The sequence below is a fragment of the Lontra canadensis genome, unplaced genomic scaffold (genome assembly GCF_010015895.1).
Source record: "Lontra canadensis isolate GAN:19392208 unplaced genomic scaffold, GSC_riverotter_1.0 scaffold46, whole genome shotgun sequence".
NCBI classification, from domain to species: Eukaryota; Metazoa; Chordata; class Mammalia; order Carnivora; family Mustelidae; genus Lontra; species Lontra canadensis.
This window is the reverse complement of record NW_022631040.1, coordinates 11,747,812-11,775,632: the sequence shown is the minus strand read 5'-3', so window position 1 is coordinate 11,775,632 and position 27,821 is coordinate 11,747,812. Positions and strand designations below refer to the sequence as shown.

Sequence of the window (27,821 nt, the reverse complement as noted above, 5' to 3'; positions counted from 1 at the left end):
ACAAGTAGGCAGAGCAGCATGGAGAGGGAGAAGGAGAAGCAGGCTCCCTGCTGATCAGGGACCCCCTGATGTGGGGCTCGATCCCAGGACCCTGGGATCATGACCTGAGCCAAAGGCAGATGCTTAACCGACTGAGCCACCCAGAAACCCATACAGCTGATGTTTTAAGAATCATGTTCTATGTTCACTTTATTTTGGTAGCTTTTCGTATTGCATTATTCTATTATTAGTTTCAGACTGTTTAAGCCCTCCAAGTGATTTTAGCATAGCTATTTCGCTTCTTGACATTATATCTTGAGTTAGGTATTTAGCACTTTTACTAAAACATACATTTTGATATCTTTCCCATCACCTTAATAAGTTTAAAGCAAACTTTTGGATGAATCTCCTACACTGACATCAACCCAATTTTAATTCTCTTTCATTTCAAGAAGAAATGTGATTAGTCCATACATATTAATTTATACCAGGAGGTGTACAATATGAAAGAAAATGACTCTTGACTTTAGAAGATTTGACCTAACAGATAATTATATCCTAATTTATTTGGATAAAGAATTTCTGTATGTCTACAGCCCTGACTTGTAGCTCTGTGGTGCTTCCTGGGTTAGTGATCAAAACCAAGATAATCCACGACCGTTTCTGTGGGATCTGTGGCCAGAGAGAGTGTTTACTTAGTTAGCAGGTCTTCAGTGTCTCCCGGTTCTGTGGATCTTTAAGTCGTTCTGCTTGATCTGTCTGAGGTGGGAATTGACACCAGTTACATCTGTTGTTTGACATCATAGGAAAGTAAAAAATAAGACCACTCACTTTAAATTAAATATGAACAGACTAGATTGTCTGTACAGCTAAGACTTAAAACATCCCTGGGATTCATGGAGTGAGAGAAGTTGGAGGATCAGACAGATGGAGCCAGAAATTAAACAAACAGACAGACAAACAGAAGAAAACCAAAAAAGCTCTGGGAGAAAAGGAACGTGTAGAAGATTTGGCTGAGATGAAGAAACCTTGAAGCTCTGGGTCAGTCCTTTGCCGGCGTGAGTCCATCCTTGAAGTGAAAAGTGATAGGGGAGGCAGGTGGTTTTGGCTAAAGTAAAAGGCAAAATGAAAACAGTAAAAATCTCAAGCATGAAAGAGAAAACAAACAAGAGGGAAGGATTGAAATGTGGATGGCTACGTGTGTATTTGCAGAAGCGGTGGGGGGTTAAAACGACATGTGGATTCGGAACCCTGGAGATAGAGGACACCAAGGATTTTCTTTCTTTAGACTTAGGGACTAACTGTGCTTTGTTTACATTTCTTCCTACTCTTTGTTTACTTAATTTTCCTTGACTTTCACTTTGTCTTTTAGGTCTGGATTTTATTTTTTATTATTTCTCAGGATTGAGTTTTCTTTAGAATAAAATGAATACAACTTTCTATGCCCTTACCTGACACTTAAACAGATAGATACCTTTATGTATACTGGCTTTTTTTTTTTAAAGATTTTATTTACTTATTTGAGAGAGAGAGAAAGAGGCACAAGCAGGGTGAAGGGATGAAGGAGAAGTAGACTCCCTGCTGAGCAGGGAGCGGGATGTGGGGCTCCATCCATCCCGGGGTCCTGGGATCATGACCTCAGCCGAAGGCAGATGCTCAACAGACTGAGCCACCCAGGCACCCCTGTACACTGGCCTTTATTTTAAACCAGAAGCAATTTTGTGCAGCTCTGTCTGGGCTAGATTAGGCTTGCCATGTATATAATATATACATGGCAAATTTATATTGGAAATAGCTGATTTTTAATTAATTAATTAATTAATTAATTTTACCAAATGCCTTTCCTTTCAATTTACTTGAAGTGTTTTTTAGTCCAAACTGTGTTGATTTTCTGTCTCTCCTTTTGTCTCTTCCTCTCTCCTTCCACTCTCCCTGCCCCCCTCCCTCTCTTTCTCACCACCTCCCTGGTGCTTTATGTTTCTCCAACCAAATCACTAGAGGCAGTGACAGCACAGTAGTCCACAAAATTCCTGGTTGCAGAAGGTTTTAACACACAGCTGATTGGCTCCTCTCATCCGCTCCTAGTCTACACTAGTCAGTACTAGTTAGGACTCGGGACTCCAGCCTGATGGAAGCCTTTCACCTAGACAGTCCTGTAGACTCTGAAAGCAGATCTGGTTTCCTTTCCTTGTAGAGCAAATTCTATCCAGAGACAAGCAAAGTAAGCAAGGCTCTGCGAGTTTCAGGAGGGACAAGAGGGCATCTGCTTCTGCTCTCCCAGTAGCCAATACCGTGCTGTCACTAAGAGGGCAGCAACCACACATTCGAGCACAGCTTTTCACCCCTTCCCTCGAAGGGGGAAGGTTTTCAAGGATGAGTTCCCCATCTCATTCAGAGGCAGGATTGGAATAGATTGGGAATTGGCAATAATTATTATATAATGTTAAGAATCATGCTTAATTCCCAGAAGCTGGTACTCTGCCATTTGTCCATATCTGACACCATTGTTTTCCAAGCACCTTCTCGGCTTCTGAACAATTAACTTCCACATGAGGGTTCAGTGATAAGTACACACGCTCCCGTCAGAGCTCACAGTATCTGTCCCACTATAGACGCTTCATACTCCCTTACACCTCTTTCCGTCCTCTCACGACGCCGTGGGGAGTCCCTCCCTTCTCCGGTTGGAGAAGTTACAGGCTTCTGGGTCAGTGACAGGGCTCTGGGTCAGTTCTAGGGAGTGAATAAGAAAGATTAACTGAAGATTGAAACATAGGAACTATTTCACATTGGCGAAGTCAAATTCAACTGAAGAAAAAGAATAAAGCAGCTCCTTTTTCTAAGCCATTTTCTTCTAACATACAGAGGCTGCTCTGACTGATATCTGGGTTAAATTTTAATGAAAACCAAGTGTTTATCGACATCTGTGGGATGTCAGGCACTTGGAAAGCATACAGATAATAGTCCCAGCACTGTGTGGCATACATTTGGAGAACTGTATGTTTTATGAAAGAATTAGAAAGTATTGCATTGAATTCGAGAATTGTGTGTATTATGAGACAATATTTGCTATTTTCATTTACAGACAAGGAAACAGGTTGAGCATCATAGAGGTAGTTCATGGAAGAGTGACAAAGAAATTACAAGGTTGATTCTAGGCCCTTAATTAAAGGTCTTATTCTGCTTCACCAAGAAAAGAAAAACAGTGAAAAATCACTTGGCAATAATCATAAAATATCAGGTTAAAAAGTGCCAATTAGTACACTATAAAGTGAATCCCAATTCCAGTAGCTGAGTGACCGTCAGAAAGTCACTCAAACTTTCTAAACCCCAGTTTCTCAATCTGTAAAATGGGTAGGTAGTATCGAGCTCCTAGGGTGTTGTGAGGATGAAGTTACATGCTATGTGTGAACTACTCACCGTAGCACCTGGTGGTGGTGGTTCATAGTGGTGGTGGTTCATGCTTATGTCCCCTTGAAGGGACAAGGAATGAATGAAATATTAGGAACACCCCTTTGCAGACAAGTCCCTTGCTCTGCTCCACAACCACGGCTGGCAGCCCGCCTTATCCCTGGCCAACCTGGAAAACCACACAATACATGTGTATTGCCAATGACTGGTAGCATCCTTAGTGGGGTGAACCGATAGGAGCGTGGACCAGGTACCGGAAAATGCAGGCTCTGAACTTCTCCCCTCATTCCCTGGGTCTGACAATGGAGAAGATACTTAACCACTTTGAACCTCATCTCATGTATCATTATACCGGTTTTCAAGAATCGGTATGCTTTTCTTTTGATAAATACTAATACTTTCACAATGCATGATTTTTCAAAGGGTTCTTATGTTTCCTTCCTTGCTTTCAGTGCTTAAGATAACACTTTGTAGAAGGCCATTGCTTATGTTTTTCAACTGTTAAAAACTGATTATATGCTTATATGTTTTAAACTGTTGTGATGGCATTAACATCAGAATATGACACTCATGAAAATAATGCAAATGTAGCTTGTATTTCCAAGTTGCAAATGAAGAAACCAAGGCACCAAAGGTTTTGAGGTTAACCCAAAGTTGATGCTAGAACCAGGACTTTGCATTTTCATATGTCTATCCTACCATAAGGCGATTTGCCCTTTAAACATTTCCCTACTGTTCTGTCTAGCGAATAGTGACATTCCCATTTTCCTTATCAAAAGCCTTCATTTTCCAAGAAGGTGGGCTGAAAGTAAGCTTATTATTTTGGTTTTCTTTTGGCCAGATGCTTACAAAATGTAAAGAGTATATTTATTACTTTTCTCCTCTGCCTCAGTCTTCTGAAAGAGACAATAGTTAACATGGTTTTTATAAAACATTATGTATCACTGTATCTGATGACTATGGCATTTTTTTTTTATAAAACGTTTTTTTTTTTTAAGATTTTATTTATTTATTTGACAGACAGAGATCACAAGTAGGCAGAGAGGCAGGCAGAGAGAGAGGAGGAAGCAGGCTCCCCGCTGAGCAGAGAGCCCGATGCAGGGCTCGATCTCAGGACCCTGAGACCATGACCTGAGCTGAAGGCAGAGGCTTTAACCCACTGAGCCACCCAGGCGCCCCGACTATGGCATTTTTATAAGCAGCAATAAATCTGGTGATTCCATTTTCTTAGAAATTATCTTCCAAAGTCCACGTCCTGATATTTATTGTCTACGTCTAAGGTGTTGAGAGGATTTTGAAGGAAGTAATTTTTAATAAAGTATATCTGCGCTCTTGTACTTTTTTTTAAGATATTATTTATTTATTTATTTATTTTTTTAAAGATTTTATTTATTTATTTGACAGAGAGAGAGATCACAAGTAGGCAGACAGGCAGGCAGAGAGAGAGGAGGAAGCAGGCTCCCCGCTGAGCAGAGAGCCCGATGCGGGGCTCGATCCCAGGACCCTGAGACCATGACCTGAGCCGAAGGCAGTGGCTTTAACCCACTGAGCCACCCAGGCGCCCTATTTTTTTATTTATTTGTCAGAGAGAGCACAAGCAGGGGGAGCAGCAGGCAGAGGGAGAGGCAGGCTTCTGCTGAGCATGGATCCGGATATGGGGCTGGATCCCAGGACCCTGAAAAAAGGCAGAGGCTGAACCGACTGAGCCATCCCAATGTCCCTGTGTTCTTGTTCTTTATCTGCTGGGACTTCAGCCCAATAGGCCATAGGACAAAGATGATCCTTAACTCAGGCCGATGAAAACTCAAGGTTGGTTCCTTAGAGGAGAGCTGCAGAGAAGTCAGGTTGAAGGAGGCACTGTCGGGATGAGCCACCTGCTTTCTGTAGAATTCTTTACATGAAGAAACTGCCTTGAGATTTTGTAGGACCAAATGGAACGGAACCAACAATCACCTTGATAGCTGATGCCTAAAGTCAACTGAGGACATTGTTGGGACATTATGGGACCAATAAACAACTTCCACCTTGAGTCTAGAGCTAAGTGAGAACTAAGGGATCAAAGATAGTCAGACAGCAATAAAAAGAGAAGTCTAGGTCTTGATAAAAGCTCGTCTGGAGAATGTACCTTGAATGTCACAATAGGCCCAGCAGTAAACTTACCCTTCCTCTTACAAGCAGAGCTCAACAACTGGGGGAGCAGAGGTGGACCCCAAAACAGAGACGGTGTGCGTTCTCTGAGGGCAGGCCGTTGGAAGGGTAAAGCTCCGGAGGTGCTGAGCCGGGCTTCTTCCATTCCTTCACCTAAACCCACCAGTGAGAGAAGACCTTTCCACTCCAGGAGTGATTTCTTACCTGAAAGTTGGAGTGGGAATGAAGGGGGTCAGACATCGGCCACCCTGATGGGCCCCTCATGGACCCACGAGACAAGAGGAATGGAGATCTCCCCTTTACCCCATGCTGCTTCATGTATTCACTCCTAGCTCTCCTTGAAGGACTGGGAGAAGTTATCAGTACAGGGGTGCCCACTTTCTGAAGGCTTGGGCTCCCAGTGCCAACCACTGTTTCCTTTCAACATTCTTCTTGGGACCAGTGCTCAGCAATTTAAAAACCCCTAGCGACTGAAATGGAGGAGAACAGTAAGTGTATCAGTCATATCGACCCCAAAGACCCACGGGTGGTCAGTATTGCTCACTAGAAATTACGTGCTGACATGAAATGATAGCATCAAGATATTTTAATAATTCAATGTCAGCAGTATAAAAATGCCCCCAATTTAAATGTGAATCCCTTCACCATATCAAATTAGGAGAGAAAAATCAAAATCCAAAGTAGATATGTTTGACCTGATGAGTTCCCGTCCAGAGAAATCAAAGCCTCTCATTATTAATTTGAAGGATGGCCCAAAGGCGCAGCACAATGAAACCACAGAACCCCCAATCTCGTTCACTTGGAGCCCCATCTCAGTTGGAGTGTCATCTCTGCCTGATGGAGCCAGTAGTTTTAGCTTGAATTGTTTTCCACTGGAATGGATGTTGTTCTTCAGGACATCCAAGTTGGATAAGTTGGACACCAAGACTTCGATGTGCTCCACCTTTCAAAGATCTCTTTGTCTTTGGAGGGGTGCTTGGGTGGCTCAGTTGGTTGGGTGTCCAGCTCCCTGCTGAGCATGGAGTCTGCTTCTCCTCTGCCCCTCCCCCACCCCCACACATACTCTTTCTCTAAAATAAATAAATAAATCTTTAAAAAAAAATCTCTTTATCTTTGGTTCTCTTCAGTTTTGCTACAGTATTTCCTTACATGAATTTCTTTTTATTTATCCCACCTGGGAATCATTGCGCTTCCGAAATCTAAGCATTTGTATCTTTTATAAATTCTAGAAGATTTTCAGATACCGTTTCTTCTAGCTTTGTCTCTCTCCTGTTCCTTCTAGTTTCGCCTCCCATAACACCAGTTAGATAATATCAGATCTTCTCATTTGGTCCTCCATATTTTGTACACCGTTTTTCATCTTTTCCACTTTATGTTGTTCTGTGTTGCGCTCTAGGTAGTGTGGGGAGATCTTCAGATTTGCCTTCACTTTTTCAGAAACTGATACGGCTGCAATGGGCATGTGTAGTTTTCTGCCATTTTGCCACATGTGTACATTTGTGTAATCCCCACCAAAATCAAGATACAGAGCTATTACCTTACCACAAAGCTATCCCTCCTGCCATGTTTTTATAATCATACCCACTGTCCCTCCCCTCACTCCCTATCTCTATGAACTTGAAGCCACTCATCTGTTTCCATCATTATTATAATTTCAAAAATGTTATGTAAAAGTAGAATCATACATATATGATCTTTAAAATTGGCTTTTTTCTTTTGGTATAATGCCCTTAAGATCAGCCAAGTTGTTGTGTGTGTCAGTAGTTGGTTTCCTCATATTGTTGAGAAGTATTCCATGGCTTGGATATAGTTGGATGTTTTAAAGCCATTCTGCCAATTGTATGCCTTTTAATTGTTATATTTATACCATCTACATTCAATGCAATTACTGGAGTTAGGGCTTAACCATTTCATTTTTATTTTCTGTTTGTTCCTTCTGTTTTTATTTCTCTGTTTTCCTTTTCCTGTCTTCCTTGAACATCTTTTAGGATTCAGTTTTGATGGTCCCATTTTTTTTTAGTTTTTGAGTATATCTTGGCATATCTCTGTGAGTGGTTGCTCTAATCATTGCATTTCACATACTAATCTACCAGAGTGTGTCAGTACTGGTGTCAGTATTTTACCAGTTTGAAGTGTAAAAGCCTTACCTCCCTTTATGTCCCATTATCTTCCCCCATTTACTTATTATTATTATTTTTAGAGAAGGGAGGAGAGGCGGAGGGAGAGGGAAAGAGAGAATCTTAAACAGGCTCCACTCCCAGCACAGAACCCAACACAGGGCTCGATCTCACGACCCTGAGATCATCACCTGAGCTTAACCAATTGAGCTACCCACGCTCCCATATCTTCCCCCATTTATAGTTGTTACAGTCACACTCATCCCTAAGACCCTGCTCATCCTTTTTTTAGGAGCCAGTAGAATTTTAATCCTTAACTTGCTTTGGAAACATTCAGTTTCTTTGCTTTTTTAGTTTTCTGAATGGCTTTCAGCTTCTTCTTTTTGAAGTGTTTCTTTTTCTTAGTACTTCTCACATCTCTGTGGTGTAGCAGCTGTTCACAGAGAGCCCCTCATCTGAGCTGTTAGAGCCTAGCGTTACCTCTGTGAGCCGTTGGCCCTCACACCAGTGTCATCAAACTTTGATCTCACGTTTTCATCTAGCCAGCGACCATACTTTTCAGTAGATGCACATGGACTGGAGTCGTTGTGCTTTGTCTTTTGTTTTCTTGGTCAATTACCCATTCATTATAAAGGATACAATTTAGGGACAACCAAATAGAAGAAATACCCCGGCAAGGTAGGAGGAATGCATGACAAGCTTCCATGCCCTCACTGGGTGCACCATTTTCCCAGTCCAACACAGAAGCTCTTGTTCAACGCCCCCCTCCTTTCTCTCTGTTGTTCAGATAGGATACTTTCTATTATCCTGTCCTCAGGTTTGTGGATTTTTTCCTTTGTCTTTTCCACTCTGCTGTCAAGCCCATCAACTGAGGTTTCTTTGTTTTGTTTTTTTTGTTTGTTTATTGTATTTTTCAGTTTTAAAATTTCCATTTAGTTCTTCTCTATTTGTTGAGACTCTCTATTTTTTCATTTATTTCCAGTATATTTGTAATTGCTTGTTGGAGTATTTTTATGGCAACTACTTTAAAATCCTGTCAGTGCCTCTTAACATCTGTGTCACCCAAGCATTGGCATTATTTTTCATTCAAGCAGAGATTTCCCTGGTTTCCCTGGTTTTTGGTATAACAAAATATTTTCAGTTGAGTCCTGGACATTTGGGGTTATAGGAGACAGTGGGTCTTATTTACATTTTCTGTTTGAGCCGGCCTTCTCTGACACTGTGCTGGGGGAAGGGGTGCTGCTTGTCACTGTAAGATGGGATTAGAAGTCCACATTCCCACTTGGCCTCAGTTGGCACCCGGCAGGTGTGAGAGGTCAGGCTCCCCGTTGGGCCTTCACTGATAACATTCTGGCTAGGAGGAGCAGGGGCACCTTCTACTGAGTTCTTAATATTAGCTATTTTTCAGTTATGTTGCTTTGATCTTCACTCACACTGTCCATACTTTCCTTTATTTCTGTATATTAAATACACTTAGTTTATATCCTATTGTTGTCATTTCAATATCAGCAACTTTTACATGTCTGATCTTGCTGTTTATTATCTTAAAAAAATTTTTTTTAAGATTTTATTTATTTATTTGACAAAGAGAGATCACAAGTAGCCAGAGAGGCAGACAGAGAGAGAGAGAGAGAGGGAAGCAGGATCCCTGCTGAGCAGAGAGCCCGATGTGGGACTCAAACCCAGGACCCTGAGATCATGACCTGAGTGGAAGGCAGCAGCTTAACCCACTGAGCCACCCAGGCGCCCTAACATTTTTTTTTAAAGATTTATTTATTTTAGAGAGAGAGAGAGAGAGAGAGAGAGCAAAGGGTAGAGGGACAAAGGGAGAGGGGGAGAGAGAACCTCAAGCAAACTCCTGCCTGAGCACAGAGCCTGACAAGGGGCTCAGTCTCACGACCCAGAGATCATGACCTGAACTGAAGAGTTGGACACTCAACTCACTGAGCCACCCAGGTGCCCCTGCTGTTTAATTATTTTTGCTGCTTCTCTTAAGTGGCTTCCTTTCTCCTGTTTTATGTGTTTTCATGATTTTTTAGCGTGAACTTACTCATGTTCAATGGAAAGTTCAATGGAACTTTCTCTTGAGGAATATTTAAGTACATTCTTCCACACAAGATATGCATTTATTTCTGTCAGGTCTCTAAGGGTATGACCAGCTTGTGAGCACATAAAAAATTCTTTGTTTGAAAGCTGTTGTTGTTGTTCCTGTTATTATTACAACATAAGTAACATACATTTGGACAGTGTTCCCACATGAAGGCCATAGTATAGTTTCAGCTTCCTGTGGGAGAGTTTTTCCTCTTCACCCATAACCAAGGCTGAAACATGCATTTTCTTTGCTGTCTTCTTTGTGGCAGTGAGTGTTTGTTTGATGGCTTCGTTTCACTTCAAACTTTCACCAAGGGATTTCTCTTTGAGGGCATCTCTGATCCAACGCTCCCCTTTGTATGGATCTAAGTTTTGTCCCTTATGCCGTCCGTGTCTATATGGCTATTAAAATCCAAGACTGGAACATTTGTCTTTATTGGAAAGATAGCCCTCAGTCAGATCCTGGCTTCAACTCATCTTGTTGGCTTTTGACTTTCACTTCATTTTTGGTCCCTGAGTGTTTTCTTAATTTCCTGTCACACTTTTTGAAGAGTTCAAAAACTGCGACAGAACCATATAATTGTATCCCAGAGCTAGAGCCCTTAATATAGATAGTCTTAGGTTCTCAGAGCTCAGCACTTAGAATAGCCTGGGCGGCTCAGTCATGGTTAAGTGTCTGACTCTTGATTTCAGCTCAGGTCGTGATCTGAGGGTCGAGTTGGGCTCCACACACAGCGGGGAGTCTTAGATTTTTCTCTCTCCCTCTGCCCCTCCCCTACGCATGCACACACACTCTCTCTCTCTCCTTTAAAATAAAAATAAAATCCAAAAGAACAAACCAAAAAGACAAAAACAAAAACAAAAAACTCAGCACTTAGAATAAGCCAGGCCCTCATCACCACTTGCCAGGACTAACAGAGTCAACGCTGTCAGGGGACAGGACTGCAGAAGAGGGTGTCCTCTGGTTTTCTGCCTCTGTAATGCCAGCAAGATGGACCCAGACTGGCCAGGGCCTGGACCTGCATCCTTAGCTCCAGTGGTAACAAGAGGTTAATTATGTACCAAGTTTTCTACATCTGGTAAACACACCACATCCTTTCCCAAAGGGTGACATTTAAAATATTGCTGCCTGCTCACAGAGTTTAGAAATTTGCAGCAACAACGTCCTTGGCTCCATATTTTATTTGTGGCATTTTTCTTTCCCAATCAGTGCATGTGTGTGCATGTGTGTGTGTGTGTGTAAGAGGGAGAGAAAGAGAGGAGGAAGCGGAAGGGAGGAGGGAGGAAGGAAGGAGGGAAGATAGAAGAAAAGGGAGAAGGAGGGAAGGAGGGAGGAAAAAGGGAGGAAGGAAGGAAAGAACATTTTAAGTTCCATTTCCATCTTGAGCTCCTGTTCCTGGATCTGTTGAGAGTCACTCTCCTGTGGGTGGGCTTTATTCAGTCCTGTACCTCAAGGACAGCTGCCCCTGCCCTTAGCGTCAGAACCACTTAGGCCCGGGAATCCCGCTCCCCGCAGAAGCGTCTCCCGCACTCCACATTTGATTCAGGCTGTGTCGGGCTTAGCAGATGTCCGAGCTGAAGCCATTTGACCGTGTGCGGGGGCTCCTGTTGCTCCTGCTCCTACTTTATGCTCCCGCAGACACCCGGCTTTCCACAGCTTGGGCATGTTTCAGGCCTTGGGGTTTGGGGGAGTATATCATCCTGCTGAATCTCTTGTAAGTTTGGGAGGCGCTTCTAGTGTTTTGCTTCCTTTGTGTTCTTTTCTCAGAAACACTCAGTGGAGTTGTCGATGATTTAATGGTTTAATCAAGTCCTTAAAATTGTTCCCTTTCCTTCTCTACCACGCACGAGGCTGGCATTTTTGTTGGACTTTTTTCTTTCCATTTTGTCATTGTTTTTTGGGTCAGACATTTGTCTTTCCCACATGGATTTTTTTTTTTTTTTCTTATCACCGTGAGAAAAGTGAAGTCAGTGTTTTCAGGGTCTGCCAAAAGCAACTGTTGTCCAAACAAATCTTGTCAACTCTCACCTCTTAGAGTCGGATCACCTCATGTGAAAAGCATTTTCCACTTAAATAAAACATTTAATGCAGGCCTGGACTCAAGCTATCATATTCTTGCCTCAGTCCACTTCAGTGTGTCTCATTCTCCCTGAGCCAGTCCTGGAGTCCTAAGTGTCCGTTTCTGGACCTGTGCCCATAGGACACAGGCAAACCCTACATCCGCAATAACTGTTTTGATTTGAAGCCCATCTAACAATGCTTTAAATATTCTATGCTAATCTTCCTAGGCTTCTCCTCTCAAATAGCTCTGGATTTTGTGGAAGCTTTGTATAGACGTGCCAATCTTTCCACAGTGGTTCCTTGTTCTGGTTGCTGTGTAATGAACCACCGCAGATTTAATGGCATGAAACAACAAGCATTTTATGATACGTGGGATTCTGTGGGCTGGAATTTGGAAAGGAACCAGCAGGAACAGCCCATCTGCCCCATGAGGTGTGGGGCCTCAGCTGGGAAGGCTCCGCGGATGTAACAGTGACTTGATGGCAGGTGGCAGCATCATCATCTATCTGGTTCCTGGGCTGGAAGGTCTCGACGTCTAGGACTGCTGACTGGACCATGAGCTTGTCTCAGTGTAGCTTGGCTTCCTCACACTGGAGTGGCCTTGGGACATCGTACGTGCTGTCTTGGGTCTCAAACGTGAGTGCTCCATCGGACAAGATAGACGCCTCAATACCTCTTTTGGTCCAACTTCAGATTCTATAGATTACAAACAAGTGACATCATAGAAGGAGTGTCAAGCCCATGGACCCACTTCTTTTTTTTGTAAGATTTTATTTATTATTTATTTATTTGAGAATGAGAGAGAGAGAGAGAGAGAGAGATAGCATGCCTGAGTGAGGGGAGAGACAGAGGGAGAGGAAGAAGCAGACTCCCCACAGAGCAGAGAGCCCGATGTGGGACTCCATCCCAGGACCCTGAGATCCTGACTGAGCTGAATGAAGGCAGATGCCTAACTGACTGAGCACCCAGGTGCCCTTATGGACCCACTTCTGATGGAAAGAACATCAGTCACCCTGTGGAAAAACACAAAGAATAGAAGATATGTTGTGCAGATATTTGGAAGAAGCAACCTGCACAGCCTGCCCTCAGGCTAACAGTGCACATCCCTTCCACATACAAAATCCACTTCCCAGGACTCCTGAAGTCTCCTCCCATGGGCCACCGGCTTCCGGCCCAGGCTCTTGGTCATCTTAGTCAGGGCCAGGCCGAATGAGTCTCCTCCAGTTCCATGAGTGTTTCCCCCCTCCCCCCGCCCACTGTCTGAAGATCTGTGAACTAGAGATGCAAACGCCGTGCTCTCTGCACACCCAACATACAATTGTGTGTGTGTGGGGGTGATTTGTAGGACAGATTTCACGTAGCTGCCGTGTCCTGCAGTTGCTTTTACTTCAGACAATATTGGCAGCTTTAGAAGGATGATTTTTAATAGTTCCCTGGACCTGATTCTCTCTGGTGATGGTGGACGCATTCCAGAGCCCAGTTGGCTCCCTGAAATCTCGACTTTCTGCCTCTGAACTGAAGGATGTCTTTGGTTCCCAGTCCCTAGTCTGATCTGATCTAACCCCCTCCTTAAGAATATTTAGAGATGGGTGCATTTCCTTTTCTTTTTTTCGTGTCTGTCTTGCTTCAGGAAAACACCCTTCCTCTGGTGCAATCTTCTTCTTTCTGAGAGCAAGTTTCTCTCCCTCTCCCTTTCTACACAGTAAGACTGGAGCACGGAGTAAAACCAGTTTTAAAACTCTTGCTCACAAGGGGCACCTGGGTGGTTCAGTGGGTTAAGCCTCTGCCTTCAGCTCAGGTCATGATCCCGGGGTCCTGGGATCGAGCCCCACATTGGGCTCTCTTCTGGCGCGGAGCCTGCTTCCTCCTCTCTCTCTCTGCCTGCCTCTCTGCCTACTTGTCATCTCTGTCTGTCAAATAAATAAATTAAACATTTTTTTTAAGCTAAATATGTTTTAGAAAAAAACAAAAACTCATGCTCATGAGAGCCTATTAAAACAGCCCTGCCTCGATGACAAGAGCCACTTTTTTCTGTGAGGCAGGAAGCTGCTGTGACTCGTTGAGGTCCAAATATGGCCAGGTTCACGCAGGAGCCTTCACACCTCACAGCACCCACCCTGGTCCCGCCAGGACCCTCAGCCCCCACGTGCTACTTTGGCCTGTAGAGTCTTAGCCTAATCCTTCTCCAAGCTCCTGGCAACTCACCAGGATGGTAGGGCTTAGGGACTAATAAATCCTACCCCTCTCTTACTCTCCTAGGTTTGGAAACAACTGCTAGGTAAGATACAGATGGCGTTTGAACATGATGCCAACTTTACTGTAGGTATGACATAGCCCAGGATAGGACTTAGATGTTGAACAGCAGAGTGCTTGTTAAGAATTCATCTGGCAAATCTGGAAAAGAAAGGTGAGAAGAGGTCAGCTGCGCATGTTCCAAGCTTTCCCCCACACCTAGCAACTGAAGTAGTTACCCTGCCTCTGAGCGGAAGCGTAGAAAGAGGTGAAGAGTGTTGTTGTCCCCCCATCCCCCACGCCCACCCCAGGTGTCCCTGGGGAAATGCAAAGCTTGGAGAATGGAATGGAGAGTCTCCTTAACACAACCAAAACTGTGAGCTCCAATGTGAGCCATGTTCGTTCATTCCCTTGTCCCTCCTTCCGTCTCTTCCTTCCACCCTATTTCTTTTATTTTTTGTCTGTTCCTTCTTTTATCTTCTGTCATCCTGCAGGCTACACAGGGGGTGAGTGTCAAGGAGGTCTCCCTGAAGAACTGTCTTTTGAGACCGAAGGCATGGGGAGGAGGAGTTGAGTGGGGTAGAGAAGGTTCCAGGAGGTGGGAAGAGCATAAGCCACGTCCTGGAGAATGGGCAGGGTGAGAGAGAACCAGAGGGATGAGCTTGGATAGAGAGGAGTAGTGGGCCTAAGACTGAGTCCTGGGACACACCGACATTTAGAAATGAAGAGGAGGGGGGAGGAACTATCCATGAGATATATGGAAAACCAGGAGGGTACATTATTTGGGGGTCAAGTGAAGAGAGTCTTCAAAAAGGAAAACCAGGTTTTCAGGAACAAATGTTGCTGAGAATGCCAAGACGAGCGTAGAAGAGCAGGAGATCCCAGCATGAGGAGGTCGTGAGTAACTTTCCCAAAACCTTGTCCATGGTGTGGTGGAAATGGAGGTGGCATTGGGTGGGTGACAGAGAGACTGCGATTTGAGGAAGTAAAGGCTGTGTGGGACAGTGTTTTCTGGAGTTTTTCTTTTGGAGGGAGCACAAAAATGGAGCAGGAATAAGTTCTCCAGCATTGGTGAGGAATCGAAGTAAGGAAAGGTCCTATTTTGTCAGCCGTTTTATTTTTCTAATTATTAAATTTATATTTCTCCTGAGTCACGAATGTGGAGAAGAGGAGAAAACCACTCTTAGCAACTGATAGTAGGTGTGGTTTCTTGGTCAGCTATGGACCAGGAGTGTCTGGCTGCAAGTGACAAAAACCCTCCTTATACTTGCTTCAGCAAAAAGGGAACTTTCATTGGTTCATATAATTAACTTGGAACCAGAGACTGAAACTCCATCAGAGGTTCTCTTTCACTGTCTCTCTTCTCTTTCTGCTTCCTTCCTTACTGCAGAATGAAGGGTTTGGGGAAGAAAGCAAGGGGAGATGTAATGATTAGGGGCTCTGGGTCACCTCCTCACTGCTTAAGTGACCAAACAAGAAAGGGAACCTCTCTCTCTCTGTGATATATTTTGGAAACTTCCAGAGAAGGACTCTGGCCCATGTTGGGTCAGGTGGCCATCCTTTGACTCAAGCATTGTGGCCAGGGGCTGAGGAAGTATGTTTGGCTCAATCTTGGCTATACGCCCATGTCTGTGCCAACGGGACAAGACGTCTTACCAGAAGGAAGCAGGGAAGGGTTCCAGGCAGCCGAAAACCTTGGCTGAACCGTTTACATTAGTGGTGGTTACCAATAACCGTGCTCGCTTTCTATAGTTCATGTTAATTGCGGCTTCTTCATGGCAACAACAGCAATGCCTTTTATTTGTGTATTTGTACCTTCATTGTCTTATTTGATGTTGAAAACATCGACATGCACTAAGTAGTATGAGATTCTTATTTGCATTCTACAGACAGGATGATGGGCAGAGCTCTAAATTCATGCGGGACCTGCCTCCTTTGAGTGGGCTGCAACTCACATCATTGCTGAGCATTTCTCCCTGAACAGCTCATTCAAAGTGGAGTTGACCAGGACCTACTTCTTATCATCTTTACACCTCCTGCCTCTATCATTAAAAAAAAGTGTGGTCACCTCCTGTAAAGGATCTCTTGAATTTAATGTATTCTAAAAACTTTCAAGGACAAGGTGCATACTTTTGGGGTACAGAAAGGATCTGTGTTACAAAGTATTACAAATATACACATTATATAAATTCACCAGCAAGGAGCAGACGTGTAAGGGAGAGTCCTCTGGAGAAGGACTTCCCTTTTCGAAGGTCCTCACGTATTACCATGCTCTGTGGGCTTGGAGCTGGGCTAATGGTGAGAAGTATCCGGCTTCTGATGATGTATTTAAAATCTGGAGGAAGGGGCGCCTGGGTGGCTCAGTTGGTTAAGCGACTGCCTTTGGCTCAGGTCATGATCCTGGAGTCCCGGGATCGAGTCCCACATTGGGCTCCCTGCTTGGCAGGGAGTCTGCTTTTCCCTCTGGCCTCTCCTCTCTCATGCTGTCTCTCTCCCTCTCTCTCAAATAAATAAATAAATAAACAAATAAATAAATAAATAAATAAAATCTTTAAAATCTGGAGGAAGGAGATATGGGAAAAAAGAGCTACAGCCTCTTTGCGATAATGGCTTGGTGCCTTCGATGAGATGTCCACTCTCTTCCTTGAAGGGAACATCATCTCTGTTCAACTAGAACAAAAAAAATGAAAACAAGACCAGCTACTTTTTCAATTTCTTAAAAAAAAAATGTTGGTTAGTTTCTGGGTCAATACCAGTGTAGGAAGAACTTCTAGGGCTATAATCTCTACTTTATAAACTTTAGCACATCAAGTTCTATGCCAATAAAAGGTGAACTTAAAAAAACCTTTCATTAGTTTAGAACAAAAGGAGTATTAGGAGTGATCAACTTAGTATAACGTGGGGGCGAAGAAGGTCCACTCTGGGTTGTGATGCCTGGATGGGATCTTCATTGTATCACTTACGTATTGTGTGATCTTGGGTGAGTTCCTTACAGTCTCTGGGGTCCAGGTCTTCACCTTTATGAGTCAGTTGTGGGGATGAAACGAGATGATGTCTATAAAGTACTCAGCACAGGGCTGGGCCGTCAAAGCCCAATAAACAGAAGCTGTTGAACCCTCATCATCTACAGGAACGTGTAGGAGGCAGTCTGAATTTTTGTCAATGAACTTAGATTATAAAGATCCTCTCTCTATATATATATAAACTATATAGAGCTCTCTCTCCCTCTAATCATAGTTAGCTAGTCAACGCATTTCTCTTGAGCACATTTTGTTGACACTCTCCGTCTATCTTGAAGTCAGGAACCAGGCCCTGGGCAGGGTCCCTCACACACAGCTCCCTCCTCTGCCTCCGCAGCAGCCGGCCAGCTTTCCAGTTCCATCAACTACCTTCGGGGCAGTGACATAATTCTTGTTAGCTGTCTTCCGTTAGGAGGATGACTGGGTAACAGGCACACGTGATAGATTTCTGCTGACCTGGAGTTTTTCTTTCAGTTGTGAATGACACAGAAATGGCAGTCAGCAGGGACTGCGCTCTGTCAAGTGATTTCCACCAGCCCCTGTCTCGTCTCGACTACTTTGCCTGCTGTCCTACGTTACGCATCGCAGAGCCTTTGTAGTTTGAAGACAGGATAAGCCAGGAACTGGGGTAGCTTTCTCTGCAACTGAGTGTGACATCTGTGGTTCAAGAGTAATTCTGGTACACATGTGCCATCGTGCTAATGTTAATATAAGCATGCTGATGATAACGGGTGGCCCTCTGGCCCACTTTCCCCTCCCCTCCTCCTCCCGCCCACTCTCTTCCTCCTCATCCCATTCCTACTTTTTCTTCCTGTGTTTTTTTTTTTTTTAACCCACTTAATCCTCACAAATATATGAGGAGACACTATTACTATTCCCTTTATAGAGGAATGAAATCCAGACCAGACCACTAAGGAACTTGTCTAAGACCAAAAAGCTCAAAGCTTTCATCCACCTATCAATATCTCTTCATTTCTTTTAAGTTATTGACCATTTTAATACTCGTGTTTAGAGATACTTGCAATGATCAGTTTTCTCAAGTTCTCGGTGTTGGGATATTTTCCTGGAGGCGGGGAGGGAATGTTTAATGGGCTTCTTGAGTTTGGATACTCATCTTGTGGAAGGTGGGACCATCAGGCCAAGGACATTTTAGCATGCTTGCTAGGGTCCCTTAGTGCTAGAAGACAAGATCATGATTTATAAGGCTAAGACAATGAATGGGGAGAGAATCAGCATGCTACTGATTGGTGCAGTTATTTCCAAGTCCAATCCACATGTGTTTCAGGAATGGTTAAAGTTCAAGGGTTAGAGACAAGAGGTGGGGAATAGAGATCACCAGACTTCACAGATCCTTTTTGGGAATAAGGAAAGAATATAAGACAAAACAAACCAAGAAAGAAAATTGCAAGGGTTCCCCCAACCCCCTTCCCTGAACACACAACAGCAAACACCATTCCTTTTTCAAGGATTCCAGGGCTCGGCCTCTCCCAGAGTCCTGGGGACAGTTCTCTTCTGGATAACTTTTACTTGGAACAGAGCCTGTTGTCAACAGGAAAAGCTCTGTTTGGGATAAACCTTCATGGAGGTCAGTCGATTGAACTTTGAGTATCAGGTCATGCTGTGAGGGACACAGGGGGTGGAAAAGAATATTCTCCGCCATGGAAAAATGAGACAAGGACAGAGAGGAGGCCTGTCCCGAGGTCTTTGGTGGTCAAGGGACTTGTGTCCACTCCCGGGAAACTGATTTCTGAGTGTTGGGTGGGAGGGCCACGCTTCCGAAAAGTGCGTATGGTCTGTGCTCCCCTCCAGGGCTGTCTGCAGCTCGCCTGGGGAGGGAGGCCTTGTGTGTGAAGACGCTGGGAGAAGAGAATGGGGGACAAGGACGATATCGTGCCCTGACGGGGTGACGGAAACGACAATGCGCTCCTTGCGCAAAGGCTACCCGCAAGGACAGCGGATAAAACAGCGAGACCACGGGCCCTCGTGGAGGGGGTTAGGCCGAGGGCTCAGTTCCAGCTTCACGAAACGCATTGCAGGAAGCACCCTGAAGGCTGGGCAGGGTTGGCCGGGGCCTCCCGGGGTTAATGCGGAGTCTATAATGCCCGCAGCGCCCGGCACGTACGTGAAGGCGTCCACGTCCACCGCGACGAACACGCCCCGCGGCAGTCAAGGTCCTGATCGCCAGGAGTCCACAGGGCGCGGGGGCGGGGGGAGAGGCTGGGGAAGCGGGGTCGGGGTGGGCGGGCGAATCCCCCCGCCCAAGCCTCAGGGCGTCGGGGAGGAGGGCGCTCCAGACACGCCCCCTGTCCCCAGCAGCCCCCACTCTGCCCTGCGCTGTCCTAGAAGGCCAGACATTGGCCCGTGGCCACTTGCCAAGTGGGGCCGGGAGCCGGGACCGGGGGAAAGGGCCTCGGCGGCGGCCCGAGGGCCCTCAGAGCCTGCCGCCGCGGCCACTCCCTTAGACTCTGGCCGTGCGGGGACCGGGGGCGCTCTGCCTCCGCCTTATAAGAAGCCCGGCGCGGGGCCCGCGGCGAGGCCGGAGGCGGGCACGGGGCTCGGGCCGCGCAGGGGCGCCCCCACCGGCGGCGGCTCGGCGACATGGGCCGCTACTCGGGCAAGACGTGCCGGCTGCTCTTCATGCTGGTGCTCACCGTCGCCTTCTTCGTGGCCGAGCTGGTCTCGGGCTACGTAGGCAACTCCATCGCGCTGCTGTCCGACTCTTTCAACATGCTGTCCGACCTGATCTCGCTGTGCGTGGGGCTGGGCGCCGGCTACGTGGCGCGGCGACCCCGCGGGGGCCTGGGGGCCACCTACGGCTACGCGCGCGCCGAGGTGCTGGGCGCGCTGAGCAACGCCGTCTTCCTCACGGCGCTCTGCTTCACCATCGCCGTGGAGGCCGTGCTGCGCCTGGCGCGGCCCGAGCGCATCGACGACCCCGGGCTGGTGCTCGTCGTGGGCGCGCTGGGGCTGGCCGTCAACGTGCTGGGGCTGCTCATCTTCCAGGACTGCGCCGCCTGGCTCGCCTGCTGGGGCCCCCGCCGCCGCCCGGCGCCGCCGCCGCCGCCGCGCGAGCAGCCCCAGCCGCCGGCCCGGGGCCGCGCCCCGAGCGCCATCGGGGGCCCCCGCCGGCCCTCGGCCGCCGCCCGCGGCGTGGCGGCCGCTGCAAGGCAGGACGAGCAGGGGGCGACGGTGTTCTCCAACGTAGCAGGTGCCTTTCGGTTGCATCCTCCGGACCTCGCTCTGCCTTTCCCTCCTCCCGCCCGTCCCTTCCTCCTCATCCACGCCCTCTTTTTCTTCCGGGCTGTGGCTGCTGTGGCTGCTTTTATTTTGTTTAAAAAAAAAAAAAAAAAAAAGGGAAAGAAAAGAAAAAAAGGAAAGAAAGAAAGAAAGAGAAAGAAAGAAAGAAAGAAAGAAATCCATGTCCTCTGTAGCTCGGCTTTAATTCTCTGCTCCTCATTTATTGTCTTCCCCACAGTGTCTCTGGTTTTCTCCTGGATCTTCAGGCCTCCCCTCCTCTTCCCTTCCCCTTATTCTCTCTGTTTCAGAGCCTTGATTTTCTTAAATATAGTTATTATTGGGCAACAGATCATGAGATACGGTCTGAACTTTGTTTTCTCCTTTCCGCCTGGCCCACCCTTCTATCCTCCTGGGAGTTATGGGTTTGGAGACGGGGGTGGGATTCCACTTCCCTCTGTTTTTTTTGTTTTTTGTTTTTTAAACTTAAATGGAAGTGTGAATGAAATCCAGAGGTGGGTCACAACGCTTATGTCAAGGCCAAAATGTACTATTCTGGGTTGTGTGTGTGGAGAGGTAGGGGGGTTCTGATGAGCTAGTAGGAGTTTAAGATAACAAAACCTTTTTTTGAGTTCATTGGTTCTTTTTGTTTGTAGAACTTATACACAACACAAGGTTTCTTCTTTGAATGCAGGTGATTCTCTGAACACCCAGAATGAACCAGAAGAGACTATGAAAAAGGAGAAAAAGTCTGAAGCCCTGAATATCAGAGGTAGGATTGACTTCGGGTGGATTTGAAACCCTTGTCTGTAATGCATATGGGCTGTGCTGCGTTTTTGTTTGCCTTTTAATAAGGTGTGTTAGAAAGTAGGCCAGTTGCACTAATAGACTATGACCCTAGTCTCTTGCCTAATGGCTGCATTGATTTGGAGCAACACACTAGCTGCTAATGATTTATCCTTGCTCCGCTTAGAGCCGGGCTCATGCTGCCTGCTCCAGACACTCACAGATCAGGAGTAACATGTTATTACTTTACTCGATTTTCCCCACTTGTGGGTATGGCTAATGCAAATGAGGTCTATTTTAATTGAATGTAATTTTGATGAAGATGAGAAGAGAGTTACTGGCTGCTGTTCATCGTGGCACTGCTGATTGACCCTCATGCCTCACTTATTTCTTCCAGGATTCTGCAGCTGGGGTGGGTCTCTTGGCTCTCTTGAATCTCTACTTCCGGGCCCAAAGCGGAGGGTTCTGGTGAGGCACGTGGAAGGCACGTTACTAGCATTCTCCCTGCCATGTGCTCAAGGTCACAAGCACTGGGCAAAGGTTAGTCCAGGGAGTTCAGAGGTGAATTTCTCACCAGATACCAACATTGCATCCAGCACCTCTCTCTTCCAACTTCTTGGGCAGAGACTTTGCTTCGGAGTGATTCCAGAAGGGTCAGTCCGCCATCTCAACTTGGAGGATTTCAACAAAGATTATTTAACCCTTTACTTTTAGATGATTTGGGGGAAGCCTGTGATAGGGCTTAAATGGAAATAATATAAAGAAAAAGTAATCATCTGGGAGACATTTTCATTTTTGAGAGTCTCCCGTCTGTTTTACAAAGTGATACCTGGTATGCATCTACAGGGAAAGTCAGAAGAAAAAAAAACAACAGTGACAACAACCATGCATGAGCTCCTAAAAATTTCTACGTGAGTCACTTTTTAAAAATTGAACTGCAATAGGAGAATTTCTGAAGTGCTAGCTGGCGAATCTTTTTTGAAAAGAGAGAATCTATATTGAAGAACCATTATCCTTTGTCTTTCTTTGGGTTCAGTTAAAAAAAAGTATATATAATATATACTATACACATTTTTTTTTAAAGATTTTATTTATTTATTTGACAAACAGATCACAAGGAGGCAGAAAGGCAGACAGAGAGAGAGAAAGGTGGGGGGGAAGCAGGCTCCCCGCCGAGCAGAGAGCCCGATGCGGGGCTCAAACCCAGGACCTTGAGATCATGACCTGAGCGGAAGGCAGAGGCTTAACCCACTGAGCCACCCAGGCACCCCACTATACACATTTTGATATCAAATACATACTATATATTATATATATCACAGATTTTTCCACAGTACTTTAATTTTTCAAGGCACATTCTGTTATTCATTCTCATGATGCAGAGAAGGAGAACGGGTAAGCGAAAAGGTGCTAAGAGGACTTAATAGTGGGACCGATAGATAGTGTGATCTTGTTCGGGAAGCATGATATATGAACCTGCAGCATGATCATGAAACTTGTACAATCTGGCCGATCTTTAGTCTAAAGTCGGAGCTCCTAGGTGGAACAATGCCAGGGTAAAGCCTTGCTGTACCTGGCTCAGCCCTGAGCTCAGCTGACCAGTGTGTTCTGTAGCTTCCGACAGAGGTGAATAATACAGCAGCTAAAAGATTGGGATTTGTGCTCAAGATTCCTGGGTTTGAGGTCTTGGCTCTACCATTTAAGCCTCTGACTTTGGGCAAGTTTTTGGACTTCTCTAAGCCTCCAATTCCCTCATCTTTTAAATAGTATCTACTTGAGGGGGTGGCTGTTAGATAAAGCATGTCAAGTTCTTGGGCAATGCAGAGGGAAAATGTGCTTTTGTGCCAGGCACCCTGCGAGCACAAGTCACTTGCATTTGTAAGAATCTCACCAGGTGGGAGCTGTTGTCTCTCAGGTAGTGAGTGGAATTGCTGGGCTCAGCCCAACTGTGTAAGTGAGCCCTGCTGTGGCTCCCAGGAGCCTCTCCATCTTTCAGGCCAAATGGGAGGCTGGCCTCCCCTTAGACCTTGTGTCCTCATCTTGGATCCATGATTCAGAGAAGGTACACACAATGTTATAGCAGAAAAGGACTTAGTGGGAATGAACTCCACGCCCCCTCATTTTGCCGATAAGGAAGCAGGGTCCTGAGAGTCTGGTGACTTCCCAAGTCACCCAGGCAACCGCAGAAGCAGGGCTGGGCTCCTGGGCTCCTTCGCATTTCCACCTCTTTCCAGTCTAGCACACTGCCTGTACACTCCATGCAGAATGGCTTGCTTCTCCAGTGTAGACAGTCCACTGAGTGGTTACACTTTTGACCTTTAAGCCACCGTTTGAGAAAGCAGGACTATTCCCCCAGATCTGCAGGGGAGCAAATGACTGGCGGGGATTCTTGTGAATAAGAATCATTTCTACATATACATTGGTGTTTCTCATTTCAGTGGAATAAAACAAATGCCTTCTGAGAAACACAGTCCATCTTCTGCAAAGCACCGTGAAAGCACAATCCTTTAAAAATTCTCGCCAGTTGTGGTGGTTGATTTTATTTAATAGGATCAAATGCGATACATCCAAAAACGTTGCGACAGAGGGTCAGAAAGATAATTAACTTTTTGTATTTCAGTATAAGTGTAAATAGATAGACCACAATCTGGACATCATTTGAAAATAAGTCTCCTTTGATGAGATGTTTCTAATTCTTTTTTCCAGTAAGAAAGCTCTCTCTTCCTTCCATAACCACTTGTTAATGCCCAGGGCTGGTGTACTGTATTCCTGATTATCAGCAAATTCAACAACACTGATGGCTTTTCCAAAGGCTGGGACACATCAAATTTCAGCTGATATCAAATTGCCAGTTTTTCTGAGTTTTTGAAAAAAATCTCAAGATAGGAAGTGAGGTCCAACCGTTGAGGTGTCCTGTCATTGCAATTCTACCTTGTGAGAATGATGACTAATCAGATCATTGAGCTGTCTACCAAGGGCTGATCTTTGTCTCTCAGATAATGCTGCCTGACTTACCTTTCTGAATCATAGATGTGATCCCATCAGAACCTGCTCAGAAATCTTTCCCGCTTCTGGAATAAGGTCCTAACGCCGGCAGTCAAGGGCTTGCTGTTCCCATGTCAGCACTCCTTTCTAGACGTTTCTGCCCTGTTCTTCACCCCTTTGCTGTCCCACCTCCTCTCCTAGACCCGAGCCATCTCTCCTGTCCCCATCCCCATCTAATGCACACTTACAGTGAGGCGAGAAGAGCTCAGCCAGGCAGATCTGGTTCAAGGTCAGCCCCTGCCTTTTACCAACTAGGTGATCTTGGGCAAGTAACTTAACTTTTTTGAGCTTCAGTCTCCCTACCGACGTAGTGGAGATCACCACAACATCGCTGTGGGGTTGCGAGCGTTGCATGAGGGGTTGGAAGAGCGCAGAGGACACAGTCCACAAAGCATGCAAATTATCCTTGTCGCAATCATTTCTCTGCACTTACGTCGCAGTGGGCTTTCAGACATCGTTTCAACAGATTCTTCAGAACTAGCCTCCGAGAGAAGTGAGACAGACGCTATTCTCATCCCCATTGTACAGAGGACGATGCTGGTATTCAGAGAGGTTGACTTCCACAAGGTCCGTGGCGCACAGAGACTCTCAGGGTCTATGACTTCACACTGAGTGTGCCTGTCTCGCATGCTGCCTGATGGGCACGTCCTCACCTGCGGCCTCCCTTGAGCTTCCTGCCTGGAACCCTTTCTCTCTGAGCTCTCTCTGCTTGGAACCCCGCTGCCTGTTGAGGTCCATCCCCGCTTCAGAGTCCTGCCAAATTGCCTCATCGCTCGAGATGCCGTCCCTGAGATTGCCCGTCACAGAGAATCTCCACCCCCCCATCCTGAGGTTCCTGGTGCCCTTTTCTGAGAATTCTGCCAGTGTGGACTCTGGTCCCTGGAGGATGATGACCAGGCCTTCTTCGTCCTTACACGGGAGGCCAGAAAACACACTATAATATCCAGTCTCTGGAATTTGAAAGAATCAGGCTTTAAGAGGATTTTCAAACTGAAGGCCATGATAGGTTGACTCATAAAATCAATTTAGTAGAATATGATGAGCATTTAGAAAATTAACGAGAATTGAATGAAATAGAATAGAAAACAGTAATAAGTCATAGGTGAGGATAGGCTTTGTTTTTTCGAATTTGTTTCAATGCGTGTCTCTGGGTGTGCTAGGAGGCAAAATAGGATTCTTACTGTGGATTATGGGAAGAAGAAGTTTGAAAGCTATTTTATGTAATTATGAGGGGCTGGCAGGGAGATTTCTTAGGAGGAAAACATGAAAGGGGAATCTAGGCTGTCTATGAGGCAGGGTGCACAGTGGTTTTTTTTGTTTGTTTGTCTTTTTAAAGATTTTATTTTTTATTTGACAGACAGAGATCACAAGTAGGCAGAGAGAGATGCAGAGAGAGAGGAGGAAGCAGGGTCCTGGCTGAGCAGAGAGCCGGATGTGGGGCTCGATCCCAGGACCCTGGGATCACAACCTGAGCCAAAGGCAGAGGCTTTAACCCACTGAGCCACCCAGGCGCCTCGCACAGTGGTTTTCTATGCAGACTTGTATCCCCACTCGAACCCTTTCTGGTTCTGTGATCTTGGATAAGTTATTCAGCTACTCCATGCCTCAGTTCCCTCATTTGTAAAATGGAGAGGGTAACCGCTTCAGAGAGTCTTAATATGTAAGGACATGGGACACTCTTACAACAACGTCTGATGCATGTTTGTTAACTGGCAATACAATTATTATTATTAAGTAAAAGACAGAAGTCACTCTATGTCATGGGAGTTATGACCGGCCTGCATTGTGTGCTTCTGGTGCTAAAATATAAACACAAGAAGTGCAGACCATGACCCTCGTCCTCACGTCACTTAGTGACTAATGGAGGAAACAAGGCTGTCATGCAGGAAACAGAGGATGAAAATGGTCTTAGGCAGTGAAACTGATGTCAAGTGCAGATAGGAAATACTTGGTTTTTGTATTTTTATAGTACTACTGTGTATTTCCCTGGAGAGGGTCCAAGCTTCGATCTTCAGGTTTCCCTGGAGGAACAAGGTATATAGACCAACTCTTGGGAATTTCTCTTTGTGGCTCAGAACAAGGACTGGGGAGTAAAAAGCTCTTCCAGAGGTGGGGTGTGTGAAAGGGGGCACAGAATTAGAAAATGGAATTATTTAATCTATTCATTGAATCAGGATCCTATTCTAACAACTAAACACTCTGCCAGAAGGGAAAGTGAAGATAATTTGTATTTCTGTATTATTTTGGGGTGGGAGGGTGTTTGCCACAAATTGCATTTAGTATGTTTGCAGAATGCTGTTTCACCTCTGATGCTACTCAGCTATGCAGAATCCTAAAAGTATTGCCAAAAAGAAGCATTCGTCCAATTAAACCATCTTCCAAGTGAGACTGGTTGTAGCCACAAGTGAGTTATGAGGATTTGGGATTCTTATTAATTCAACCCAGTGGATCTGTGGGATCCCTGGAGAGACAAAACGAGCCTTTCTTAATCTATACGCTTTCTTCTAGAGCACTGTTCTGGGACTTTCATGTGAGTTTCGGGCCCCTGTGATCTTGTTAAAAATGCAGAATCGGATTCCAGAGCCTCTGACATGGGGCCCGAGATTCTGCATCTCTCACCAGCTTCTGGGGGTTGCTGATGCAGCCAGTCTGTACACCAGACTGACTAGAAGGGTCTGATGTCTTCTGCAGAAAAAAAAAAAAAAAAAAAATAGAAAGAAAGAAAGAAAAAAAGAAAAAACCCAAACCAAACCAAAACAAAAAAACCAAACCAAGACAAAAAAACCTAGTGTTTGTATTTTTAGAATTCTTCTGACAAAGTTTTCACCTAAATCCCAGTTTAGTCTGTGTGTCACATACAACTGGACACCCAGATCTTCTGTGTTAGGATGGCAAATTTTTTGTATCATAATCAAAACATTGAAGGTTGGTTCCCTTAATTAAAGGCAACCGTGATGTTATTATCTCTTAAATTTTAATTTTATTTTATTTTGACAAATGGCTCTTTATTCAGCGGCAGTGTTGCTGGAGACCCTTCTTTTTTTTTTTTTTTTAATTGACTCCCTTTTTTTTTTTAAGACTTTTATTTATTTATTTGACAGAGAGCACAAGTAAGCAGAGCAGCAGGCAGAGGTAGAGGGAGAAGCAGACTCTCTGCTGAGCAGGGAGCGTGATGTGGGGCTTGATCCGAGGATCGTGACCTGAGCTGAAGGCAGATGCTTAACTGACTGAGCCACCCAGGCGCCCCTGGAGACCCTTCTTAAGGACCTTTCAAACCAGATCCAGTTTAGATGACTGAGGCTAAGTGAGGAAAAGGCAAAGGCACGTAGGAAAGGGGGGGGAATGGATCAAGGAAGAGGGAAGACGAGGAATAACAAGAACCACTCTCTCTCTCTCTCATTTTTTTTTAAGATTGTGTTTATTTATTTGACAGAGATAGAACGAGCAGAAGCAGGGGGAATAGCAGACAGAGGGACAGGGAGAAGCAGGCAGCCCTCTGAGCAGGGAGCCTGATGTGGGCCTCGATCCCAGGACTCTGGGATCATGACCTGAGCCAAAGTCAAATGCTTAATGGACTGAGCCATCCGGATGCCCCAAGAACCTCTCTCTTGATAAGTCTTAATTCCTTCTCCTCTTCAAAATGTTTAAAACCATTTAAATCACAGACACATGTCTGAAAGAATAAGAAACCGTTTGCAC

The 27,821-nt window shown here is 45.4% G+C and overlaps 1 protein-coding gene across 2 annotated transcripts in view; it reads left to right on the top strand.

Annotated features, from left to right (window-relative positions):
• Positions 1-27,821, top strand: part of SLC30A10 (solute carrier family 30 member 10) — a 33,859-nt gene that overhangs the window by 2,594 nt on the left and 3,444 nt on the right. Inside the window, exons 1-2 of one of the 2 annotated variants that reach the window (XM_032872941.1) lie at positions 19,459-20,265; positions 20,986-21,063. In XM_032872941.1, coding sequence (XP_032728832.1) covers positions 19,656-20,265; positions 20,986-21,063 — 688 coding nt within the window. In that variant the 5' untranslated portion in view covers positions 19,459-19,655. Of the gene's footprint in view, positions 1-19,458; positions 20,266-20,985; positions 21,064-27,821 lie in introns of those variants that run through there. The other variant, XM_032872942.1, reaches the window with a different exon arrangement.